The sequence below is a fragment of the Monodelphis domestica genome, chromosome 2, assembly GCF_027887165.1.
Source record: "Monodelphis domestica isolate mMonDom1 chromosome 2, mMonDom1.pri, whole genome shotgun sequence".
Classification (NCBI taxonomy): Eukaryota; Metazoa; Chordata; class Mammalia; order Didelphimorphia; family Didelphidae; genus Monodelphis; species Monodelphis domestica.
In genome coordinates, this window is record NC_077228.1 from 450,226,490 (window position 1) to 450,251,330 (window position 24,841).

The 24,841-nt window shown below is 38.0% G+C and overlaps 1 protein-coding gene across 1 annotated transcript in view; it reads right to left on the reverse strand.

Moving 5' to 3' along the window:
- The window catches only part of SFT2D1 (SFT2 domain containing 1), a 37,388-nt gene extending 24,247 nt beyond the window's left edge, over positions 1 to 13,141 (reverse strand). The window contains exon 1 of the mRNA XM_001371664.4: positions 12,838 to 13,141. Within this exon, the coding sequence (XP_001371701.2) occupies positions 12,838 to 12,900 (63 nt within the window). The 5' untranslated portion in view covers positions 12,901 to 13,141. The remainder of the gene's footprint in view (positions 1 to 12,837) is intronic.
- Between the last annotated feature and the right edge of the window lie 11,700 nt (positions 13,142 to 24,841).

The following is a 24,841-nucleotide window of genomic DNA, read 5'->3' on the forward strand; positions in this document are numbered from 1 at the left end:
TCTATTTCAATCTCACTCTGCTATTTTGATTCTATCCTCCAAAAGACAATGATTAAAAAAAAAACCACCTCCAAACATTTTAAATGAGACAAAGTATATGAAAGTATTTAAAATGCTCTTCACTGTGTTTAGCACAATGACTAGCATATAGTACATGTTTAGTAAATGTTTTATTCATGTATTTATTAAAATGTAATATGCAGCAACTTTTATTACTTTTTGTTGGTATAATTATGATGTGACAAAGTATCTTATTTTTCAATCCACCCTGATATTTTTGCTAATGTTTTGTATCAATCTAAAAAGCTAAACATAGAACTTCATATGCAAGGCAAAGGAGAAAGGAGAAAGGAGAAAGGAGAGAGTAACAAAAACTTACATTCTAAGCAAAAGGAACATTACAAAAGTTAAGCAAGTAACCTATAAATGTTGAAAATACTTCTTTGATGCAATTAAACTAAATTTTTTATATTTTATGAAATGTAAATCTGATATAATCTAGAATTCCCATTTAAATGAATATGGTATAATAAAGAATTGATCCATAATAGACACTGTATAACTTTCCAAGCACCATTAGCAACATTTTTCACTTAATAATCCTCTACAAAAGTCACTGTCAGAAGCTACCCATCAAGAGACTTTCTAAGTAGGCACTTTTGAAATTCTCATGTGAATGGTGAGAGCAATTTTCTTCATTCAATTACTTCAAAGTATATTATTAGGAAGAGAAGCAATAATAAAATAATTTCTTGGTATCAGAGAATGCTGCTCATGAAACCAGTTTCTAGCTTTAGCAGAGAGAATACATATGTATAAGGGGAGGGAAGGAGAGGAAGTCAGTAATTTTGTTGGTGTGAGGAGCTCTGCCAGTGTGTAAATTCCCTCCTTCTGCCATTGCAGATTGACAACTAATACATAAATTACAATCTTAAGAGATTTATATACAAATTTAAAATGTTTGTGTAAATAAAACCAATTCAACTAAATAAGAAGAAAGTGCATAGGTTGAGAAAATTTCGTACTGTCTTTGATAAAAGTTTGATACCCCAAACCTTTCAGAAATTGACTTAAAATTTTATAGTTAAGGAAAACAAAGAGAATAAGGTTTAAGAGCAGTCAATCTCAGGGACTGGTAATTTGTGTACCAAAGGAAAAGGAAGAGCCAAGGAATAATAATAATAGAGAATTTTTTTAATGTTTAAAACATCATCAAAACAATATGGTACTTGCTTAAAGGAGGATCAGTGGAATAGACTTGGGGTAAGTTACCTCAGCAAGACAGTCTATGATAAGGCCAAAGATACCAGCTTTTGGGACCAAAATCCACTATCGATAAAAACTGCTGGGAAAATTGGAAGACTGTAAGGAAGAGATTAGGTTTGGATCAACACTCACCAAGATAAACTCAGAATGAGTGAATGACTTGAATATAAAGAAGGAAACTATAAGCAAATTAGGTGAACACAGAATAGTATATATGTCAGATCTTGGGGAAAGGAAAGACCAAGCAAGAGCTAGAAAAAATTACAAAATGAAAAATAATTTTGATTACATTAAATTAAAAAGGGTTTGTACAAACAAAACCAATGCAACCAAAATTAGAAGGGAAGCAACAAATTGGGGAAAAAAATCTTCATAACAAAAACCTCTGACAAAGGTCATTACTCAAATTTATAAAGAGCTAAATCAATTGTACAAAAAAATCAAGCCATTCTCCAACTGATAAAAAGGCAAGGGGCATGAATAGGCATTTTTTAGATAAAGAAATAAAAACTATTAATAAGCACATGAAAAAGTGTTCTAAATCTCTTATAACCACAGATACAAATCAAAACAACTCTGAGGTACCACCTCACACCTAGCAGATTGGCTAACATGACAGCTATGGAAAGTAATGAATGTTGCAGGGGATGCGGCAAAATTGGAACATTAATGCATAGCTGGTGGAGTTGTGAATTGATCCAACCATTCTGGAGGGCAATTTGGAACTATGCCTAAAGGGTGAAAAAAGACTGTCTGCCCTTTGATCCAGCTATATAGCACTGCTGGGTTTATACCCCAAAGAGATAATAAGGAAAAGGACCTGTACTAGCATATTCATAGCTGCACTCTTTGTGGCGGCAAAAAATTGGAAAATGAGAGGATGCCCTTCAATTGGGGAATGGCTGAACAAATTGTGGTATATGTTGGTGATGGAATACTCATGTGGAATGTGCTCAAAGGAATAATGAACTGGAGGAATTCCATGTGAACTAAAATGACCTCCAGGAATTGATGCAGAGTGAGAGAAGCAGAACCAGGAGAACATCATACACAGAGACTGATACACTTTGGTACAATCGAATGTAATGGACTTCTCCATTAGTGGCAATGCAATGATCCTGAACAACTTGGAGGGATTTATGAGAAAAAAACACTATCCACATTCAAAGGAAAAACTGTGGGAACAGAAACACAGGAGAAAAACAACTGCTTGATCACATGGGTCAATGGGGATATGATTGGGGATATAGACTCTAAATGATCATCCTAATGTAAACATCAACAACATGGAAATCGGTTCTGATCAAGAACATGTGTAAAACCCAGTGGAATTGTGTGTAGGCTGTGGGAAGGGGTAAGGGGAGGGGAGGTACAGTAAGAATATGATTCTTGTAACCAAAGAATAATGTTCTAAATTGACTAAATAAAATTTAAAAAAAAATGTTCATAACACCAAAAATATCCAAAGAAAAAGTCAGTAAGAGCTAAGTATCAAGCAGACAAACAGGGAACCTGGTTAGGAGCTTGTTACCTCACCAGGCAACTACCTAATATTCTAGAAATGCTAGCTATAGTAACAGATAAATGTAGACTAAAAAGAAAAGCTACTGTAGAGAAGGGCAATAATTTTTATCAAATATTGCTGATAAAAGTTTGATATTAAGGATATTTATGTATAATAAGCATCATATAGGTATATAACTGGTTTCACTTTTTAAGAGTAAAAAAAGGTAAATAATGAATATGATTTGTCTATATGAGAACTAAAGACTAATAAATGACCACATGATAATTTGTTCTAGATCACTAAAAAGGAGAAATACAGATTTAAACAACTGAGGTTTTACATGGCACACTGAGAATTAGCAAAAAAGAGTATGAACTAAAAGGAAAGAAGGAAGGAATTAAGAAAAGAAGGAAGGAAAGGAGGGAGGAAGGGAAGCAACCAAGAAAGCAAGTCAGCATTGTCAAGAATCCTTTTTCTTCCTTCACTTATTTTATGATTTAACTATGCTGGTCTTCCTGCTGATACTTAATTCAAAAGACTGTGCTTTTTCACTGCTTATTCCCTACACCTGGAAACCTCACTAACTCTCATCCCCATAACCAAAACCAATCTGTTGGCAAGGCCATTTCACCTTTTCACCTTTACAACATCTCTTAAAAATGCCTCCTTATCTCCTCTGAGACTCTAGTGTTAGCCCTCACACCAAAGATGTTGACCTGGGTGATAGGTAGAATTGTGGTATCCTTTTTTAATGTATTATCTTTTTTTTATTTTGATAATAAATTTCCACATAAGTTTTCCAAAGTCATATGATTCATGTTGTCTCTCTCGCTGCTTCCCTCCCCTCTCCTCGGGTTGACAAGCAATTCAATCTGGGTTATACGTGTATTATCCTGCAAAACATATTTCCATATTATTGATTTTTGTAAGTGAATAATCTTATAAAACCAAAACCCCAAATCATAATATCCAAATAAACAGGTATAAATCATATATCTGCATTTATATTGCAACAATTCTTTCTCTAGAGGTGGATAGTGTTCTTTCCCCTAAGTCCCTCAGAATTGTCCTAGCTCATTGTATTGCTATTAGTAACAAAGTCTGTCACATATGATTATTCAACAATATTTCATTTACTGTGTATAATGTTCTCCTGGTTCTGCTCATTTCACTGTGCATTAGACCACATAGGTCTTTCCAGTTCTTTCTGAAGTCATCCTGTTCATCATTCCTTATAGAACAATAGTATTCTATTACTATCATATACCATATTTTGTTTAGCCATTAGCCAAGTCCCCCAACATGGGGACAAGAGAAGAGGGCCAGGACAAGATACTCACAACTACTGAGAGTGATCTAAATAAAGATTTGACAGAGAAAAATGAGAAGAAGCAGTTAGACAAGTAGGAGTAGAACCAGGAGACAGTAGTGCTATGAAAGCCTAGAGAAGAATATCCAGGAGGAAAAGGTCAAATGCTGCAGAGAAGTAAAGAAAAACCAAGACTTGAGAAGAGGTCATTAGACTTGGTAATTAAGAGATCATGGATAACTTTAGAAAGGGCAGCTTCAATGTTGATTCTTCAATTTTGACAAGGTAAGACACCAAACAATAAGGATTAAAATATGAGTAAGAAGAGAAAAGTGGAGACTTAGATTGTGGACAGCTTTCTCAAAGAGATTTGTCATAAAAAAGAAAAGGGGCAGCTAGGTATTACAATGGTTTATAAAGTATGAGGCCTGGAGTTGGGAGGACCTCAGTTCAAATCTGGTCTCAGACACTTCCTAGATGTATGATCCTGGGCATGTCACTTAACCTCAATTGCCTAGCCCTTATACCTTGCTTCTACCTTAGAACTGATTGATTCTAAGATAGAAGGTATGGGTTTAAAAAAAAAAAAGGAAGTTGGGGGAGAGAAGAAAAGAGAGATGGGACATATTAAAACCACATTTTTTTGTTTGTTTTTTTTTTAAGGATGGGAGACACATAAGAATGTTTTGGGGCAGCAGGAAAAGGGCCAATAGAAAGGAAGTGACTGAAGATAAGAAAGAATGGATATGAGAATGGAAAGTTGAAATGATAAAATATTATAATCAGATAAAGGATTCTTGTTTCTTGGATTCAAAGTTCTTGAACATGGAAATGGGACACTTTAGATGACCATCTGTCCATGCAGCTGAGGTAGAGTAGAAGTCAGGAGAATTCAACAGATTGGCAAACAGGAAGTTAGGTTACTTGAATGGATATCAATATATGTAGGGACTTAGTCCCCTAGTATAAGGGTAGAAGATGGAAATGGGAGAAAAACTTAAGCCAGGGACTAGACTCATTTAGGAAGGAAGGAGAATACCCAGAGCCTAAAGGCAACAACCACTGATAGATAAATAAATAAATAAACAAACAAACAAATAATGAATGAAGGAATGAATAAATAAATAAATAAATGGCAATAAATTTATATAACATGAACTTCAAAAAAAGAATGTCTAGTCACTGTTGATATGTCACCAAATATAAAATATACCATTCATCTTTTCTGACAATAATAATGAAAATTCAAAGTTTTCTGAGGGAATGTTATTTGCAAAAGGGTTTGTATGATTTGTTGGAAAAATATTCACCATGTACCAATAATCTATCCCCCCTCTTTTTTAAAGAAATGAAGCAACTGATCATAAGAAAGTCATTCTTCATCAAGCATAATAACCTTATTTCCATTTTTAAAAAAAGGATAACTAAACTGATAGGTAACAAGAAATGTTAATACTTTAAAAATCTTAACTAATTTTAGCAAATATGGCATTATACTTCATGTTTTTCTTATGGCCAAGATGGAGATATTTTCCCTTTATTCATAAATATTTTTTAAAAATAGACATATAACTGGTTACTTCCACACAATAATTCATCTCAGAAGTTTCTTTAATAAATAAGCAGCATTGTAAAGCAACTACATTTAAAAACCATATATGTTAAAATCAGTATCTATCTCTAATAAAAATAAAAATATTTGTAATGATCCTTTATATAAGGAGAATCATTACTAACTTTTCAAATTAAGAAAGACAAAACTATAAAAGTAACTTATCGTCGTCTTTAATTTATCTTCATTCTGTATACTGTATCACACCAGTAAATATATATATATATATATATATCAGTGTCTATATCTACTCCCACCTAATCAAGTTTCACACTATTAGTTTTCTCATTAGATTTAAATACATCTAATTTTCAGCTTATTTTGCTACTCCCAGCCTCCCAATATCCAGATTGCCACTGTTCCATAGCCTTCTTGGCACACTAATTGGATATTTTTCAATTTTGCTAATTATGGCTGATTAGAAAGCTAAGCATCTATCTCAAAAGGCACAGTAACATCAATTATAGTGGCAGTGAGGTTCTTGACACTGGAACAGTTAGATTAACCTCAATCTTTGTGGTTTGGGGTACACAAGTGGATTTCACCAGAATTTATTTAAAATGGCATCAGGCTTTCTTTTGGAAGATGGTAATGGCAAAGAATGCAGGGAACATTTCATTTAGCACCTGTGACAGCACTTGTCACCAAAGTTAAATCTCTTAGCCCCATTCAATGGAGACCCAAATCTAACTTGGCTCTGTGGATAAAACACCACTATTTCTTATGGTCAGGATGAAGAGATGGCAGAATAATTAGGTAGGGTTTATGTGTTGAAATTGATTCTTGCTTTGATCCCTTAACCACTACCCCTTTTCCCCTTGTCCCCAACTAAGTTAGTTTATAAATAGCTAGTATAAAGTAATAATAAGAAATAAGATTGCAAAGGTAGAAATAGAAATCACTTGTAAACTTCCACAAATTAAGGGAGCATGACATCTACTTTCAAATTGTCTCAGAAATTAGGGAAGCATAGGAGCCACTGACAAATGCCTCATAAATTAACTAAAGCCACATCCTGAAACTATGTACTAAATTAGGAGAAGCCAGCTAGTCCTTAATGCAATGGCCCTTCAGTCCTGCTAACTGCTCTTGATCTGTAAACTTCAGATAAGCTCCAAACATGAACAGACAAGCAAAATACCAGCAAAACATTATGCTAATAATAAAAATAAACTAAGCCTAATGTAAGATGGGTAAGAGTCTGTCCCCCATGACCAAAACCCTACAAAATGGGAGCCCAAATTCCTCTTCTCTACCCTACAGCACCCTAGCACTCTTCAACATGCTACAGGTACATGCTGCCTGAGTGGTCCTGACTTTGATGGTCTCCATGGTTATGAGACTGTGTGACCCTTCCCCTTCACTACCTATCCATTCCTCCACACTCCCCAAACCACCCCCAAGTCTTTTGTCTCGATATTCTCTGCCTTATTAAAACATGATTGAAGCATTACTCCTCACTTGCTGCCATCATTGTCTTTCCCAACAATTATCCAAAAACCTGTGAGTGCCTTTCCCCCTCCATCCAAAGGGACCTCCTAGCAATCCATTCTGCTAATCATAAACTAGAAGCACCAGGCATGAGACTATGCTGCTTTCAGCTGCTTCTTCAGTGAACACACATGGCACAATGAATTCACTAACAGAAAGCAAGAATGGGCAGCTGAACCTCATGTCCCCTCCTAGGAAATTTCACCCCTTTAGTTGGGTCAAAATAAATCAATGAATAATTCCATAAATTAACAATTCAGTTTGGAACTATCTAAATGGCTGGATCCAAAAAATATTTATTAGAAGATCAACCCAAAGTTGAAAGGAATTCTCTACTTTATCAGAGTTGGATGGAAGTATAAATGTAATGTTGATCAAAATAGCAGATGACACAAAGCTGAGAGGGACAACTAGCACACTGATAAAAATCAAGATCTGCCTTCACATAAGTGTAAGACGAGAGGACCATGACTAGAAATTAATTCATCTAAAAAAATTTAAAGATTTTAGCAAACTAAGTGGTGCAATAGATACAGCACCTGGCCTGGAGTCAAAGATCTGATTTCAAATAGGACCCCAGACACTTAGTAGCTGTGTGATCCTGAGCAAAATCATTTAACTCTGTTTGCCTCAGTTTCCTCATCTATAAAATGAGCTGGAGAAGATAATGACAAACCACTCCAACATCTTTGCCAAGAAAACCCCAAAGGAGGTTTTCAAATTCAAAAAGGAATGAAGTAAGTGAACAATAAATTTAACATAGAAGTCAAACATAATATGGAAATGGAAAAAAAATAATATGTTCTTAGGCAATAAAGAGAAGCACAAAATCAAAGGACTAAGAAAGTAATAGACTTGGTCACATTACATCTGGGATATGGCATTCAATTCTAAGCATCACATTTTAAGGACATTAATAAGCTAGCGAAAATACAAAGGAGTAAACAAGATAGCAAATAGGCCTTTTTGATCTTGAAACATGATGACTAGTTGAGGGATCTGGGGATGTTTAACCTGAAGAAGAAAAGACTGGGGACTTGGGGAAGGAAAGACATGATTGTATTTGAAAAGTTATCACAGGGAAAAGGGATGAAACTTGCTTTCGCTGACAACCAAGGATAGAACTTGAAGCAAAAGGTATGAGTTACAGAAAACTCTAATTTTAGGTTTCATGTATGGAAGGTCCTTTTAATAAATAAAGTGAAATGGGATGTTATGTCAGAAGATAGTAGTCTTTCCCTCTGGGCAATTCTTCAATCAAGTGCTTAATGGACATTTGAAGGGTGTTACAGAAAGGATTCTTGTTTAAGAATAGGATTAGGAATAAGAATAAGAATAAGTAGACTCTTAAAATCCCTTCTAATTCTGAGATTTTGTGATCCTTTCTCTTTTCATAAAAAAGTTATATGACTATATTAAAAATGAGCTACTCCTTCATTTGTTTTTTGTTTAATCAACAAGTAGTAGTAACCTCTCACTTTACTGTTCAACCCTAAACATAACAAGTATGATCAGAAGGAATCTATCAATAAAATTCTCATTTTATATATTTAGGAGTTAAGAATGCGAAAGGACAGGAGGCATAAATTATGTATACCTACCTCTACCTACTCCCCCTCACCCACCTCCAAATCAGATGAAATGCAGTGCATGGTCTTAATTTCTATTCTAGTCCATATACCTATAAATGACATTTCAGCAGGATCCTTAAAATAAATTTACACTAAAAAAAGTACTAAACAACTCTCACAGGTTCCAGTTTTTAGGATGTTTTTTGTTTTGCCACTCAGGAACTGTATGACTATGGGCAAAACATAAATTCTCTGCCTCAGTTTCATCTGTGCTGTTAATTTCATTCCTGTTCTATTACTGGGGTGGGGGGAGGGAGAACTTGCTCCATCCAAAATTCCTTCTATATTTCATCTTTAAACTAGAGGTCTAGTTTCAAAAATACATGAACAAACAAAACCTTTCCTTTATTAACTTCCAAATTATTATATTTAAATTCTTTCTGTCCCTGTCTCTCTCCCTGCCCCTACCCCATTCCTTTTCTCTCCTGGTTACTTATTTTGAAAACCCTAGTTACCCTCAACATTTCACTCACTCAACAAATCCATTTACTTTTCCAGTTTTGTTGAATACCTTACCCAAAAGCTCTTGCACACCTCATTCTCTTCCTTTCACTCCTACAAATGTCATGCTACTTTAGGTCCTCATCATCTCTTCTAAACTATGCCAATGGCATCCTAATGGTCCTCAATACATCCACTCTCTCCTAGCTTCAATATCTATTGCCACACATTTGCCAAATCCTCTTAAAGCATACATTGTTGTTATATTACCCTAGTCAAAAGACTACTTTCTATTATCACCTCTGGGATCCAATAACTATTCTGGTTTAGCATTTAAAGTCTTTCACAATCTGGCTCCAGAAAATCTTTCCAAAAATTATAAATTACTCCCCTTCACACTAGATTCCATCCATCTAGACTAGCCAATTGATCTTCAAGACACTCATCTCCTTGTACCTCCCAAACTTACTCCTGAAATAACACTACCTTCTCACCTCAGCCTCTTAGACTCCTTAGATTCTTTCAAAGCCCAGTTCAAATGTCTTCTCTTAGTAAAGGCATTTCCTAAATCCTCCCAGTTGATAGTGCTTCCCCTGCCAATACCTTGTGTGTGTGTGTGTGTGTGTGTATATATATATATATATATATATATATATATATAAAAATATATATATATATATATATATATATATAGAGAGAGAGAGAGAGAGAGAGAGAGAGAGAGAGAGAGAGAGAGAGAGAGAGAAGAGATGAGAGACAGACAGACAGACAGAGACTGAGACATTGTTTCCCCAATAGTCTACAAGATTTCTGAAGATATAAGACTGGTTTTTATCTTTGTGTTCTGGCGCCTGGTACACAGCACCTGCCAAATTAATAAACTCTTGACAGATAACTTTGCATCTCTTTAGAAAGATCTTACCTCATTCCCATGACAACCCAAACTCTACTCATCCTTTGGGCCCTAGTCTCTTCCTTTCCCTAGATTCACCACCTAGATTCACAATAATTTCTTTCTCTCCTTCAGAACTTAGGGTACTGGAACTCCCTGTTTATCACTCATTTAGCAATTAGCTATTAAATTTAAATGGTGATTGAGCATCTATATGTGCTTTAGTACTAGGCTAGGGGCAGTACAAAGATAAGAAAAATTAAGTCCTTGTCCACAAGCAGCTTACCATATTATCTACAACATAACTCATATATATAACACAAACCAAAACTTAAAAGCCTAAGTGCTATGGGGCTACAGAGGAAGGAAGAAAAGTTCTACTTCTGGTTAGGGAATCCAGAAAGTAATTCTAGGAAAAAACTGAAAGAAAAGTTGGAATAGCAGGTTGGGGCAGAACTCTGGAGGAATATGAACACAGCCATGCTTAAGAGTTGGGGGATAGGGGAGGGGAAGCTGGGTAGCTCAGTGGATTGAGAGCCAGGCCTAGAGAAGGGAGGTCCTAGGTTCAAATCTGGCCTCAGAAACTTCCCAGCTGTGTGACCATAGGCAAGTCACTTAACCCCCATTGCCTAGCCCTTACCACTCTTCTGCCTTGGAACCATTATACCGTACTGATTCCATGACGGAAAGTAAGGGTTTAAAAAAAAAAGTTTGGATCTTCTACAGTTGGCAACGGAAAAGTTATCCAAAAAGAATCTGTACTGGTATTTTACTTTTTAAAACTTTAAAATCAGTTCCAGAGTATAGAGCAAAATACAAAGTCCTAAAGGAAATATAACATTTGGATAAAAATTGATCCCTTATCCCACATTGTCCTTTAGAACCTAAGGGATATCTTTTTCATGCACTATATTCAGCTTGTCTCAACTACAAAGTAAGTTCCTTTACCACACAAAGCAAGGCTCAGCTTTTGATGTCTCTAATAGATGTTCTTTAAGTTCACATCTAGTTCTATTTATAGTGTGATGTAATAATGTACTAAGCCAAAAGATATCAGCATTCAAAACACATTCTTAAAAGTTTCATTTTGAAATTAGATAGTCTGTCACAACTTTCAACTTTAATTCTCTCAAAAAAAGAAATGACCACTCTTCTGCCTTGGAGCCAAGACACAGTATTGACTCCAAGACACAATATTGACTCCAAGACGGAAGGTAAGGGTTTTTTTAAAAAGGCTTCATCAGGTCACATGACATCCTCATACTTTCTTCCACCAAGATTATCTTCCTAACTTTTATCTTCAACAGATAATTCTGAACTAATAATTTACAATGGTCTGTAAACAACAGTCATTGTAGTACTTAGCTGAATTTAATTATCATTTCATTTGTAATTATTCTAACTTCCTAGATTAGCCACACTTACCCACTAAAACTGGGGTTCTTAAGGTCTCTTAGATTATAGACTCCATTGGAAGTTTAGTGAAGCTTGTGGTTCCCTTCTTAGAATAATGTTTTTCAAAAATAAGAAATACTAAATTTCAATTAGAGATTGGTGAAAAAACTATATATGCCATGTATATGTATATAAATATGGATCTATAAGCATATAGACATGTGGATATATCATGAATGTAACTAAGTTACACATAGAATCTGCTATATGTCAAGCACTTTACAATTTTCTCATTTGATCCTCACAACTTTGGAAGGTAGGTACTATTATTATCCCTATTAAAGAGGAGGAAACTCAGGCAAACTGGTTAAGTAACTTGTACCGGGTCATATTGCTATTAACTGTCTGAGGTGAGACACACCTGCATATTACATTTGCATATTATATATTCATGTGTATAAATACCTATATATACATAGATAACATGTATAATATAAACATGTTGCCCGTATTGTTGTATATTTATAAATGCACATTTTGAATATCAAAATAAAGCATAAATCAATTGTATATATGAATTTATAATTTCCTAGCACCTTTTGATCTTCATCAGGAAATGTAACATTTAGTTCTGAGTTCTTCTGATGCAGTTCACAAGATGCTAGAAAACTATATATCCTTCAAGTAGCAGCACATGTGCCAAAACAAACCTCCCAAACTAGTTCTGTACCTCTGACAATGCAAAGGGGGAGGGTGGAAGAGCCTGGGTTGAAAGGTAAGGACTCAAGAGTTGGAAGTGACTTTAGAGGATGCAAAAACCATCACACATCCCACCCCTTAATTTTATGAATGAGGAAACTGGTACCTAGAAGAGTCAAGGACCACAGTGTAGAGTGGGGAGGGACGGGGAATAAAAAAGAGGGGAGGATAAGGGTTTCTTTCCTCTCTCCAGAACTCAGTTTCCCCATCGTTAAAAGGAGGGTATCCGCCGAATTTGCCTCTGAGGTCTCTTCCGGCTGCGAATCATATGAAACCACAAGGAGAGAAAAAAGCAGAAGGACGAGGAACCGCACGAGTGAACAAAACCAAAGAAGGTAGCGGACAGAACGTCTAGGGACTACAAGGCCCGCTGGAGGTCCTAGAAACTAGGGGGCGGGGCTTCCGGCTTGCTCGGCCAATCAGCCGCGCTCCCGAGGCAGCGCAAAGGCCTCGCTCCCCGAAGTCCCGGGGCCGAGTGGGGCTGCCACCGGAGGGGGTGTGTCTCACGTTGGGTTCAGGGAAGGTGTGCATTACCTGTGAGGTCAGCCCTTGTTCTTCGTCGTCCTGGCCGCTCAGCACCCGCCGCAGCTTCTCCATGACTTCCCACGGTAGCGGCGGCGGCGGCCCCACTGAGTCCTCCTCACGCCCACCTGGAAACGGAGCAAACCGCGACCTCACGGGACCACCGGAAGTCAGAGGCTCGAGGGCCGCGAAGGCCAGAAATCCGCCGCCGCGCTAGGAGCTCGGCCGCTCTGACCGAGACTCGCGTACTACTGGGCATGCGCCTTGTTCCCCTCTTCTTCCCCTTCCCATCTAAGTTCCTGCTTCTTCTCGACCAGCCCCGCCTACTCTTGGAACCCAGCCAATCCTCAGGCCAGAGGACTGGAGGTCACGCCCCACCTCCAACTGGATGGTCTTTGCAAAAAGTGTTAAGGCTGGGTCATTCTCATGGGTTATGACACGTTCATAGGAAGAGCAGACAAAACAGAAATTTATTTTTACAGCCGTGAAAGCTAAGAAAAGGGCCACAGGAACAGGTGCTTCCTTCTTCGCTTCTCGTAAATGATAATAAGAAATCCCCTTTGAGCCTTTAATTTATAGACATGCTTTTAAAAAATCGTTTAATACACCCTATACATTAGGCACACCAATTAGCCCAACAAGAACTGGAACTCAGTGTGCTATAAGTAAACCGGACTTGAACTTAGAATTAGGCAGCTAGTGCAAAGGGTGGATTTTTGAATCAGAGAATTTTGGTCCAGACTCTGAAGCCTAATCTGCTCCTTAGTACTTGCAGGTCACAACTGCTCTATTCCTCAGTTTCCTCAACTGTAAAGATGGAGGGTTGCACTTTGTTGTTGTTCAGTAGTTCAAACATATCCTATTCTTTCTGACCTTGTATGGAGTTTTCTTGACAAAGAAACTGGGGTGCTTTGCCATTTCCTTCTGTGGAATAAGGTAAATGGAAGTTAAGTGACTTGCCCAGGGGCCCACAGCTAGTGAATGTCTGAGACCAGATTTGAAATTGGGCCCCTCCTGACTCCATGTGCAGCTAGCTGCCTCAGGGTTGCACTAAACATCTCCTGTAAGAGATCATGCCTACTTCCCTGCCCCCACAGTTTATATCTTCCTCCCTGGGATTACATCCAATCCCCAGATTTATATGTTGATTGTTATGTGTTTTTTCCCTTTTAACAACGTGAGTCACTACTTTTTGTCTTTTTTTTCCAATCCCCAGCCCTTAGCACAGTGCCTAGTGCACAGTAAACAATCTATAAATGTTGGCTTTACTATTTAAAATACCAAAAAGCATAATTATTTTTTTTCTAGTGAAAATAGGGAATCTCAAGATTTTCTTGAGCAAGCCAGCCTGGCTAAAGCAGCAGCTAATCTGAAGGAGAGATAGGAAACAACAGGTGCCAAGCAAGTCAAACTATCACCACTGCCACCACCAGTGTGAATACCATTCCCTCTAAGACCCTAAGCAAAACAACACAGATTCCTGAATCAAAAAAGCTTGAGAGTAGGAATACTTACATCGTGGGAAATGACCTCTGTGGAGAAGAAGCCTGGCTACTGCTTCTCTAGATGCTAGCTACTGAAGACCTAGAAAAGAAAGTTGCCACCAAAGTCCTCTAGGCATTGGCAAACAGAAACTGATGTGGCAATGACTAAAGAAGAGGCATTACCTCCTGCTTTGCTGTCATATCATGAGAACCACAGGACCTTTCCATTTTACTTGTAGCTAAAGCCTTTTGTATCCCTCCATTAGAATGTGGACTTTTTGAGAAAAGGAGCAATCTTACTTTTCCATTTGTATCCCCAACACTTAGCACACAATGCTTTGTATGTATTAAGTGCTCATTAAATGTTTTTCTTCATATATTTGAATCCATGTATGTAGACACATATCCATACATATGAACATGTATGTTTATACATGTGTGTGCATATGTGCCTCCAGATATACCTAGAGAGGTTACATTTTCTTCCTCCCCTGGGAAAAGCTGAGACTATCTTGAGCTCTGAGTGGAGAGAGGAATTCGATCAAGCCATCAGTTTTTAACTGAGACTTGGACAATAGCAGGAGGATTTGCCATATCAGTGTACGTAAGGATAGATAGATGGTGTAAGATAGAAGCCCCTGCAGGTGTTTTGTCATGGGAGTTCAGAGACTGGAGACTGAGCACTGCAGGCTCCACTCCAGTGGTCAAACCTCTACTGTAATGATTAAAATTTAGGAATATGGGGAGACTGAGGCAGATAGAAATTGGTTTCTCTCTGCAAGGAGTATTATATTTTTTAAGAGGTTTATTAAGGATTAAGGATTAAAGAATATACAAGTAAGAAGCATGTGCCTAGGGCAGAGGCCTAGAAAAAATAACCTCACATCATGGAAGAGACGCCTCTGCTCCAAACCAGAAGTCCAAAAGAAGACCCAAAAATCTTTGCCACCAGCTTAAATCCTTCCTCGATCTCAGCCCACCTCAGAATTCCCGTGAGATTACAAAGCATTTTGGGGAAGTGGAGCAAAGGCTTGTGGGGATTGTAGTCCTGTATTCGAGTCTATTTTTTACACTACTCACTAGAATAAAGAACACTAATGGATAAATATGACTAAAAAAGATTGAGTTTATGATTTTATGATTAGCAGAGAAAATTCAGTAGAATTTATTATAATTTCTGCAAAGCTGAGAAGCAGCTGGTAGATGGAGTGCTAGGCCTGGAGTCAAAACCTAATTTCATTTCCTAACTCAGAAACTTACTAGTTATATGACCTTATGTAGAGTAAGGAGGGGAGATTCTATGTTTGAGAAATCAGGCTGATTGATAGATTCAGCCTGTGGAGCATTGGAGGAGGGGCAAAGAGAATGCTGACTGTTCTGAGGAGTGAATAGAATTCTAAAAGCCAATGGACAGAATTTACTCTCAGCCTGAGAAGTGAAGGAGGAAGGTGGATCTTCTGGAAGCTGAGAAAGAGCCCATCCAGTTGAGACATGTCTTCCTTATGGGACCCCAAAATACCTCTACCCAGACTCTTCAACAACAGCTACCCTTCTCAAGAAGGATTTAGATTGGGGGCAACTGGGTAGCTCAGTGGATTGAGAGCCAATCCTAGAGAAGGGAGATCCTAGGTTCAAATTTGGCCTCAACCACTTACCAGCTGTGTGACCCTGGGCAAGTCACTTAACCCCCATTGCCTAGCTATTAACACTCTTCCTCCTTGGAACCAATATACAGTATTGATTCCAAGATGGAAGGTAAGGGTTTAAAAAAAAAGAGAAGGATTTAGATTGTACTCACTCTGGCCAGAGCCAACCAGATCCTTCCCTGGGATCACTCTCTCCCTTACCTGTTCCTTGAACTGTACCTTAGGATTTATTTAGCTCTAATAGTAGAATCAAGAAGCAGTGGGCAAAAAGAGAGGCCAGGGCCCCAGAAGCCTCTGATCTCCATACTCTGAAGCCTAGTCTGCAAGAGGGGTAACCCCTAGAACCCTTCATCCACTTCCCTTTTCCCTCATACCTCTGTCACTACTTGCCTCACTTAACCCCAAATAAATAATTTAGAAATATTTGGACTTTGGGTTTGGGCCTGTCTTAGACAATCAAACAAGGGGACTGGATTAAAATAGTTGAGACAGTATTTCTTTTTTTTTTTTACTTTTTAAACATTATTTTATTTGGTTATTTACAAACATTATTCATTGGAAGCAATGATCATTATCTTTTCCTTCCCCCCGCCCCCCTCCTACCACTTCTCCCATAGCCGGCGCACAATTCCACTGGGTTTCACATGTGTTCTTGGTTTGAACCCATTTCCATGTTGTTGGTATTTGCACTAGAGTGTTCATTTAGAGTCTCTCCTCAGTCATTTCTTCTCAGCCCCTGTAGTCAAACAGTTGCTTTTCCTCAGTGTTTTTACTCCCACAGTTTATCCTCTGCTTGTGGATAGTGTTTTTTAGATCCCTGCAGATTGTTCAAAGACATTGCATTGTCCCTAGTGGAGGAGTCCATTTCCTTCGATTGTACCACAGTGTGTCAGTCTCTGTGTACAATGTTTTCTTGGTTCTGCTCCTTTCACTCTGCATCATTTCCTGGAGGTTGTTCCAGTCTCCGTGGAATTCCTCCACTTAATTATTCCTTTTAGCACAATAGTATTCCATCACCAACATATACCACAATTTGTTCAGCCATTCCCCAATGGAAGGGCATCCCCTCATTTTCCAATTTTTGGCCACCACAAAGAGTGCAGCTATGAATATTCTTGTACAAGTCTTTTTCCTTATTATCTCTTTGGTGTACAAATCCAGCAGTGCTATGGCTGGATCAAAGGGCAGACAGTCTTTTATCGCCTTTTGGGCATAGTTCCAAATTGCCCTCCAGAATGGTTGGATCAGTTCACAACTCCACCAGCAATGAATTAGTGTCCCTACTTTGCCACATCCCCTCCAGCATTCATTACTTCCCATAGCTGTCATGTTAGCCAAAATGCTAGGTGTGAGGTGATACCTCAGAGTTGTTTTGATTTGCATCTCTCTGATTATAAGAGATTTAGAACACTTTTTCATGTGCTTATTAATAGTTTTGATTTCTTTGGCAGAGAACTGCCTGTTCATGTCCCTTGCCCATTTATCAATTGGAGAATGGCTTGATTTTTTGTACAATTGATTTAGCTCTTTGTAAATTTGAGTAATTAAACCTTTGTCAGAGGTTTTTATGAAGATTGCTTCCCAATTTGTTGCTTTCCTTTTGATTTTAGTTACATTGGTTTTGTTTGTACAAAAGCTTTTTAATTTGATGTATTCCAGATTATTTATTTTACATTTTGTGACTCTTTCTATGTCTTGCTTGGTTTTAAAGTCTTTCCCTTCCCAAAGGTCTGACATGTATACTATTCTGTGTTTACCTAATTTACTTATAGTTTCCTTCTTTATGTTCATGTCAGTCACCCATTTTGAATTTATCTTGGTGTAGGGTGTGAGGCGTTGATCTAATCCTAATCTCTCCCACACTGTCTTCCAGTTTTCCCAACAGTTTTTATCGAATAGTGGATTTTTGTCCCAAAAGCTGGGATCTTTGGGTTTATCATATATTGTCTTGCTGAGGTCACTTGCCCCAAGTATATTCTACTTATCCTCCTTTCTGCCTCTTAGCCAGTACCAAATTGTTTTGATGACTGCTGCTTTGTAATATAGTTTGAGATCTGGGACTGCAAGGCCCCCTTCCTTTGTATTTTTTTTTCCATTATTTCCCTGGATATCCTTGATCTTTTGTTATTCCAAATGAACTTTGTTATGGTTTTTTCTAAATCAGTAAAGAAATGTTTTGGAAGTTCTATGGGTATGGCACTAAATAGATAGTTAAGTTTGGTTAGGATGGTCATTTTTACTATATTGGCTCGTCCTATCCATGAGTAGTTAATGTTTTTCGAATTGTTCAAGTCTAGTTTTAGTTGTGTGGAGAGTGTTTTGTAGTTGTGTTCATATAGTTCCTGTGTTTGTCTCAGGAGATAGATTCCTAGGTATTTTATTTTGTCTAAGGTGATTTTGAATGGGATTTCTCTTTCTAGTTCTTGCTGCTGAACTATGTTGGAGATGTATAGAAATGCTGATGACTTATGCGGGTTTATTTTGTATCCTGCAACTTTGCTAAAGTTGTTGATTATTTCAATTAGCTTTTTAGTTGAATCTCTAGGATTCTTTAAGTAGACCATCATGTCATCTGCAAAGAACGATAGCTTAGTCTCCTCCTTGCCTATTTTGATGCCTTCAATTTCTTTTTCTTCTCTAATTGCTACCTCTAGTGTTTCTAGTACAATGTCAAATAGTAGAGGTGATAATGGGCATCCTTGTTTCACTCCTGATCTTAATGGGAATGCGTCTAGTTTATCCCCATTGCAGATGATATTAGCTGATGGTTTTAGATATATACTATTTATTATTTTTAGGAATGACCCTTCTATTCCTATGCTTTCTAGTGTTTTCAATAGGAATGGATGTTGTATTTTATCAAAGGCTTTTTCTGTGTCTATTGAAATAATCATGTGATTTTTGTTGGTTTGCTTGTTGATATGGTCGATTATATGGATAGTTTTCCTCATATTGAACCAGCCCTGCATCCCTGGTATAAATCCTACTTGATCATGGTGGATGACCCTTCTGATCACTTGCTGGAGTCTTTTTGCTAGTATCCTATTTAAGATTTTTGCATCTATATTCATTAGGGAGATTGATCTATAATTTTCTTTCTCTGTTTTTGATCTGCCTGGTTTTGGAATCAGTACCATGTTTGTGTCATAAAAGGAGTTTGGTAGAAATTCTTCTTTGCTTATTATGTCAAAGAGTTTGTATAATATTGGGATTAACTGTTCTCTGAATGTTTGATAGAATTCACTTGTGAATCCGTCAGGCCCTGGGGATTTTTTCTTAGGGAGTTCTTTGATGGCCTGTTGGATTTCATTTTCTGATATGGGATTATTTAAGAATTCTATTTCTCCTTCTGTTAGTCTAGGCAGTTTGTATTTTTGTATATATTCATCCATATCGCCTAGATTGATGTATTTATTGCCATATAATTGGGCAAAGTAATTTTTAATGATTGCCTTGATTTCCTCTTCATTGGAGGTGATATCCCCTTTCATCTTTGATACTGTTAATTTGCTTTTCTTCTTTCCTTTTTTAAATTAGATTGACCAGTACTTTGTCTATTTTGTTTGTTTATTCAAAGTACCAGCTTCTAGTCTTATTTATTAGTTTAGTAGTTCTATCACTTTCTATTTTATTAATTTCTCCCTTAATTTTTAGGATTTCTAGTTTGGTTTTCTGCTGGGGGTTTTAATTTGATCGCTTTTGAGTTTTTTTATTTGCATTTCCAATTGATTGATTTTTGCTCTCCCTAGTTTTTTAAAATATGTATTCAGGGATATGAATTTACCTCTGATTATTGCTTTGGCTGCATCCCAAAAGGTTTGAAAGGATGTCTCACCGTTGTCATTTTCCTTGATGAAGTTATTAATTGTTTCTGTGATTTCTTCTCTAACTAAACGATTTTGGAGTATCATATTGTTTAATTTCCAATTAATTTTTTATTTGGTTTTCCACGTACCGTTACTGATTATTATTTTTATTGCCTTGTGATCTGAAAAGGCTGCATTTATTATTTCTGCTTTTCTGCATTTGTGTGCCATGTTTCTGTGACCTAATGTATGGTCAATTTTTGTGAATGTGCTATGTGGTGCTGAGAAGAAGGTGTATTCCTTTTTGTCCCTATTTCTTTTTCTCCATATGTCTATTAACTCTAATTTTTCTAAGATTTCATTCACTTCTTTTACCTCTTTCTTATTTATTTTTTGATTTGATTCATCTAAATTTGATAATAGTTGGTTCAAATCTCCCACTAATATTGTTTTACTGTCTATTTCTTCCTTCAATTCTCCTAGTTTCTCCATTAGAAATTTGGGTGCTATATTATTTGGTGCATACATGTTGATTAGTGATATTTCCTCATTATCTAAAGTCCCTTTTAACAAAAAAGTTACCTATCCCTTTTAATCAGGTCTATTTTTGCTTTGGCTTTATCAGATATCATGATTACCATTCCTGCCTTCTTTCTGTCAGTTGAGGCCCAGAAGGTCTTACTCCATCCTTTAATTCTGACCTTGTGGGTGTCTACCCGCCTCATGTGTGTTTCTTGAAGACAACATATGGTAGGGTTTTGGATTCTAACCCATTCTGCTATTCGTCTACGTTTTATGGGTGAGTTCATCCCATTCATGTTCAAAGTTATAATTGTGACTTGTGATTTCTCTGGCATTTTGATATGCTTCCCTAATTCTAACCTTTCTTCTTTAGCTCTAACCTTTTAATCCAGTGATTTACTTTAAATCAGTCCCCCTTGTCCCCTCCCTTGATGTGTTTCCCTTTCTAGCCCCTCCCTTTTTGTTCCCTCCCCCTCCCCCCTCTCCTTCCCTCCCCTTTTGTTTTCCCTCCCCCCCCCTACCCCTCTTGGTTTTCCCTTCTCCCTACCCTTGTTGGGTAAGATAGAATTCAAGATCCCAATGGATCTGGATGTTTTTCCCTCTCAGAGTTCATTTCCCTGAGAGTAAGGTTTAAGTAAAAACTCTCTTCCTCTCCTTCTTATAGGAGTTTTCTTCCCCTCCCCTTCCTGTGTGAATCTTTGTGTGAGAAAGATTATTCTATTTGATTTTTCTTTTCCCCCTATTTACACATTACATTTCCCATATATTAATATATAGAGATTGGTATAAATTTAGTCCTTATAGAAGAGAGTTTGAATAAATGAAAAGATAACACTTTTCTCCTTTTCCCTTTCCATCATATTTACCTTTTCAGGTATTCCATGCTCTTTGTTTTTCGATATTGAACTTTCCACAGAGCTCTGGTCTTTTCTTTGCAAAGACTTGGAAATCTTCTATTTTGTTGAATGCCCATACTTTCCCTTGGAAGTATATAGTCAGTTGATTCTTGGTTGAAGACCCAGCTCTCTTGCCTTTCTGAAAATCATGTTCCATGCCTTACGATCATTCAGAGTGGAACTTGCAAGGTCTTGTGTGACCCTGATTGGCATTCTTTTATATCTAAATTGTCTTTTTCTGGTTTCTTGTAGGATTTTTTCTTTTGCTTGAAAGCTTTGGAATTTGGCAATTACATTCCTGGGAGTTGTCTTTTGAGGATTTAGTGTAGAGGGTGTTCTGTGAGCTCTTTCAGTGGCTGTATTGCCCCCTTGTTCTAGAATCTCTGGGCAATTTTCTTTGATTATATCTTGTATATCTTGTATTACAAAGTCGAGTTTGCTGTTTATTTCTGGATTTTCTGGTAGTCCAATTATTCTTAAATTGTCTCTTCTCCCTCTATTTTCCAAGTCTGTCACCTTGTCAGTGAGATATTTTATGTTCTCTTCTAATTTCTTGATCTTTTGGCTTTGCTTTATTGATTCTTGCTCTTTTACCTGCTCGTTGTCTTCCAGTTGCCTAATTCTGATCTTTAAAGCCTGGTTTTCCTTTTCAGTTTGGTCAAACCGGTTTTGTAGTTGCGTGAAGTTCTTTTGCATTAATTCCCACTTTTCCTGCCAGAAGGCTTCCATCTTTTTGATCATTTTCGATTCAAATTCTTCAAAAGTTTGTGGAGAGTTTCCATTTCCTTTGGAAGGTTTCGGCGCATTTGCTTGTGTTTCCTCTTCTATCTCCTCTGTATTTTGTATTTTTGCTCCATAAAATGTGTCCAAAGTTGCCCCCTTCTTGTTTTTCCTGTTGTTTTGAGGCTTTTTTGATTCTGTGCTGTTTGCCATCTCTATCTGAGTGAGGGGGGCTGGCTCTTCTGTTATCTGTCTGGTGTTCAGTGGCTTTAGCCCCAGGCAAATTGTCTGTCTTCCCCAGGAAGCCCAGAATTGCTGGTGTTTTGGTGTTTCGGTGTTACTACCCTCCTCAGTTCCCTCCTGATGCTTCTCTGTTGCCTTACTTCTATGCTCTGCGCCTGGCTTGACACTCTCAGATGTATTTCAATGCCTTTGCTGGCCAGAGGAGCCTGCACTCTGAGGGGGAGGGCCCGTGGCTTCCAGGAGCTCTGAGGGCTGGTGATAGTATTAACCTCAGACTGAGTATTCCCTGAGGCAGGGACCTTCAGTGAGACTCAGATGGAAGGATCTGGTCAGGGGTCTACAGGCTCCTCCTGTCTCTCTCTGTTTCCCTGCTGTCTGGGTGCCCCCTCGACTGGGTCAGGTTGTTTTCAGGGTGCGGCCTTCAGAATAGCCGGCTCCCAAGGCCCTTTTGTCTGCCCTGAGGTTTCTGATGCTGCCTCGGATTCAGCGCTCTGGGTTGGAGGGGATGGGTCCTGGGACCTTCCTTTTGCCTACCCCTTAGATCCAAGTGGTCTCGGGTTCTGACTTTTGGGAGGCCGTACCTTTTGATCCAGGTCCAGGTCCAGGAGGAGGATTCCCGGGGTCTATGATGTTGTTTGTTTTGAATTTTGGTGCCCTAGGAGCATTCAGTTTGAGATCGGTAAGGAAGGGTTTCTGGAGCTCTGAACTTTAGCTTTCTCTAAGCTGCCATCTTGACCTGAAGTCCCTGAGACAGTATTTCAAACTGAAATCCTGTCCTTATCTGTGGCAACTCAAAGACCTGGGCTTGTCATATTTCTCACAAGAAGGGGGTTGATTCCAAACCCCTGAGACTCAGTATCTCTGACCAAGGAAACTGCCTTGACAGTTGGTCATACCTAAAACCCTGGGGGCTGACAGTTGATGTCCCTTTGAGAGATGGAAATTACAAGGAGCCCTCTTGTCTCACAGAGACAGATTTGACCTCAGGGTCCCTGAACTCCTCTGAGGAAGGCATAGGGCCACCTCATTGAATCAATCCCTCTTTAGTCTCCTGTCCTCCATTTCTCGAGACAACATCTCATTGGAGTCACATCCTTTCCAAGGAGACAGTACCTGGCATACCTCTCCCCATAAGTAATGGAGGAGAGAAACAATCCCTTCACTTTCTCTCCCCACTTTCTCCCTCCTTCCTATTATCTCCTCCATTATACCTAATTGTGACAGATGCTGGCACTAGAGAAAAAGTGCCAAGCTGAAGAGTATGTGAAATTGATCACCTTGATGGGGGAGGGGCCCTGGGAGTGGATTCCGGGGGAGGAGGAGACTCTGGCTTGGAGAACAGTGAGGGTCTCTCTATCTTGAGAAGCTGAAGTAAGAGGTTGGGAAAAAGACTTTCTCCTGAGGGTTACCCATTTTTCCTGCTGGTGACTGGAAATCTTTCCCCCCAACACTTCCCAATTGAAGGGACTTTCTGAAAAGAAACCTGAGCAGACTTTACCTCAGCTCCTGTTGCCTAGGAGTGAGTCAACCTGACTTTCTCTCAGGGGGCTCAGGCTGCCAAGGCCTGAGTTTCCTCCCAAACTCGAGGAGGGAGGGAAAAGGGTTTAGATAGAGACAGGTACCTCTTTTCCCACATTCCTTTTCCCATTCTTCCCTGCCTGTTATTCCTTTTGTATTACCTGATTGAGTTAACATTAAAAGTTATCTGTTCCCCAAGCTGAGTGTGAGTGAACAGATCAAGGGGAGACCTTTTGGTCCCAAGTAGTGGAGAGGGGACAAGAGGGACAAGAGCAAATTGGGGAGAGCAGCTTTAGCTAAGGAGGGAAGGCAGAAAGGGGGAAAATCTTCAAACCCCCTCTTCTCTCTCTGAGACAACCCATTACATCTGCTGTCTCCCCTGAACCCCGCTTGGAGAAGGGGGTTCTCCTCTCTTTCCCCCTCTCCATACTGAAAGTCCAAGCTTCCTTCGGGATATAAAACTTCTCTCTTTTATCTTTTTTTAATACATAATCAAGTCACTTAACTTGTCTCAGGTTAATCATCTGTAAGATGAGGATATTAATAACACCTAGCTCCTAGGGTTGTATAAAAGACAAAATAAGAGCATTTGTAAAAGTAGTTTGAAAATCTTAAAAGCACTCTATGAATAATTGTTATTTGGAGTTATGGTTAAAAGAATATTATAACAAAGCATTTTCATTGCCTAAAATTTAACAAATGATCTATGTAAGAATAAAATTATAAAATAATCCTTTCAGAAGAAATTTTACAACATTCATTATATAGGTTCCTATAATCTACTTAAAGGCTGGCTTACTCAAAGAAAGATTATTGGAGAAGGAGAAAGACTTTGCTTTGGACTTGATTTCTTTTGGCCCTCTAGTAATATTGCTCCTTCATTACTGCTAAGGCATAGTAATTGCTAACCTGGGATTTAAAACATTAGATTCACTTGAAACCCTGTGGAAAATGATAAATCTAATCTACACATAAGTGCAATATATAACAGGTGAAAAGGAAGCAGGCTCATTGTAAAGAAATTTTTCTGTAATTTTTGCAATGTACATAATTATAAATAGATAGAAGGATGAACGGATAGATAGATAGATAGATATAGATACACACCTTACAAAACTAACAAGTAAGCAATCAGGTATATTGTAAATCTTACAGTTTGGAGAAGAACCAAGAGAGTAATG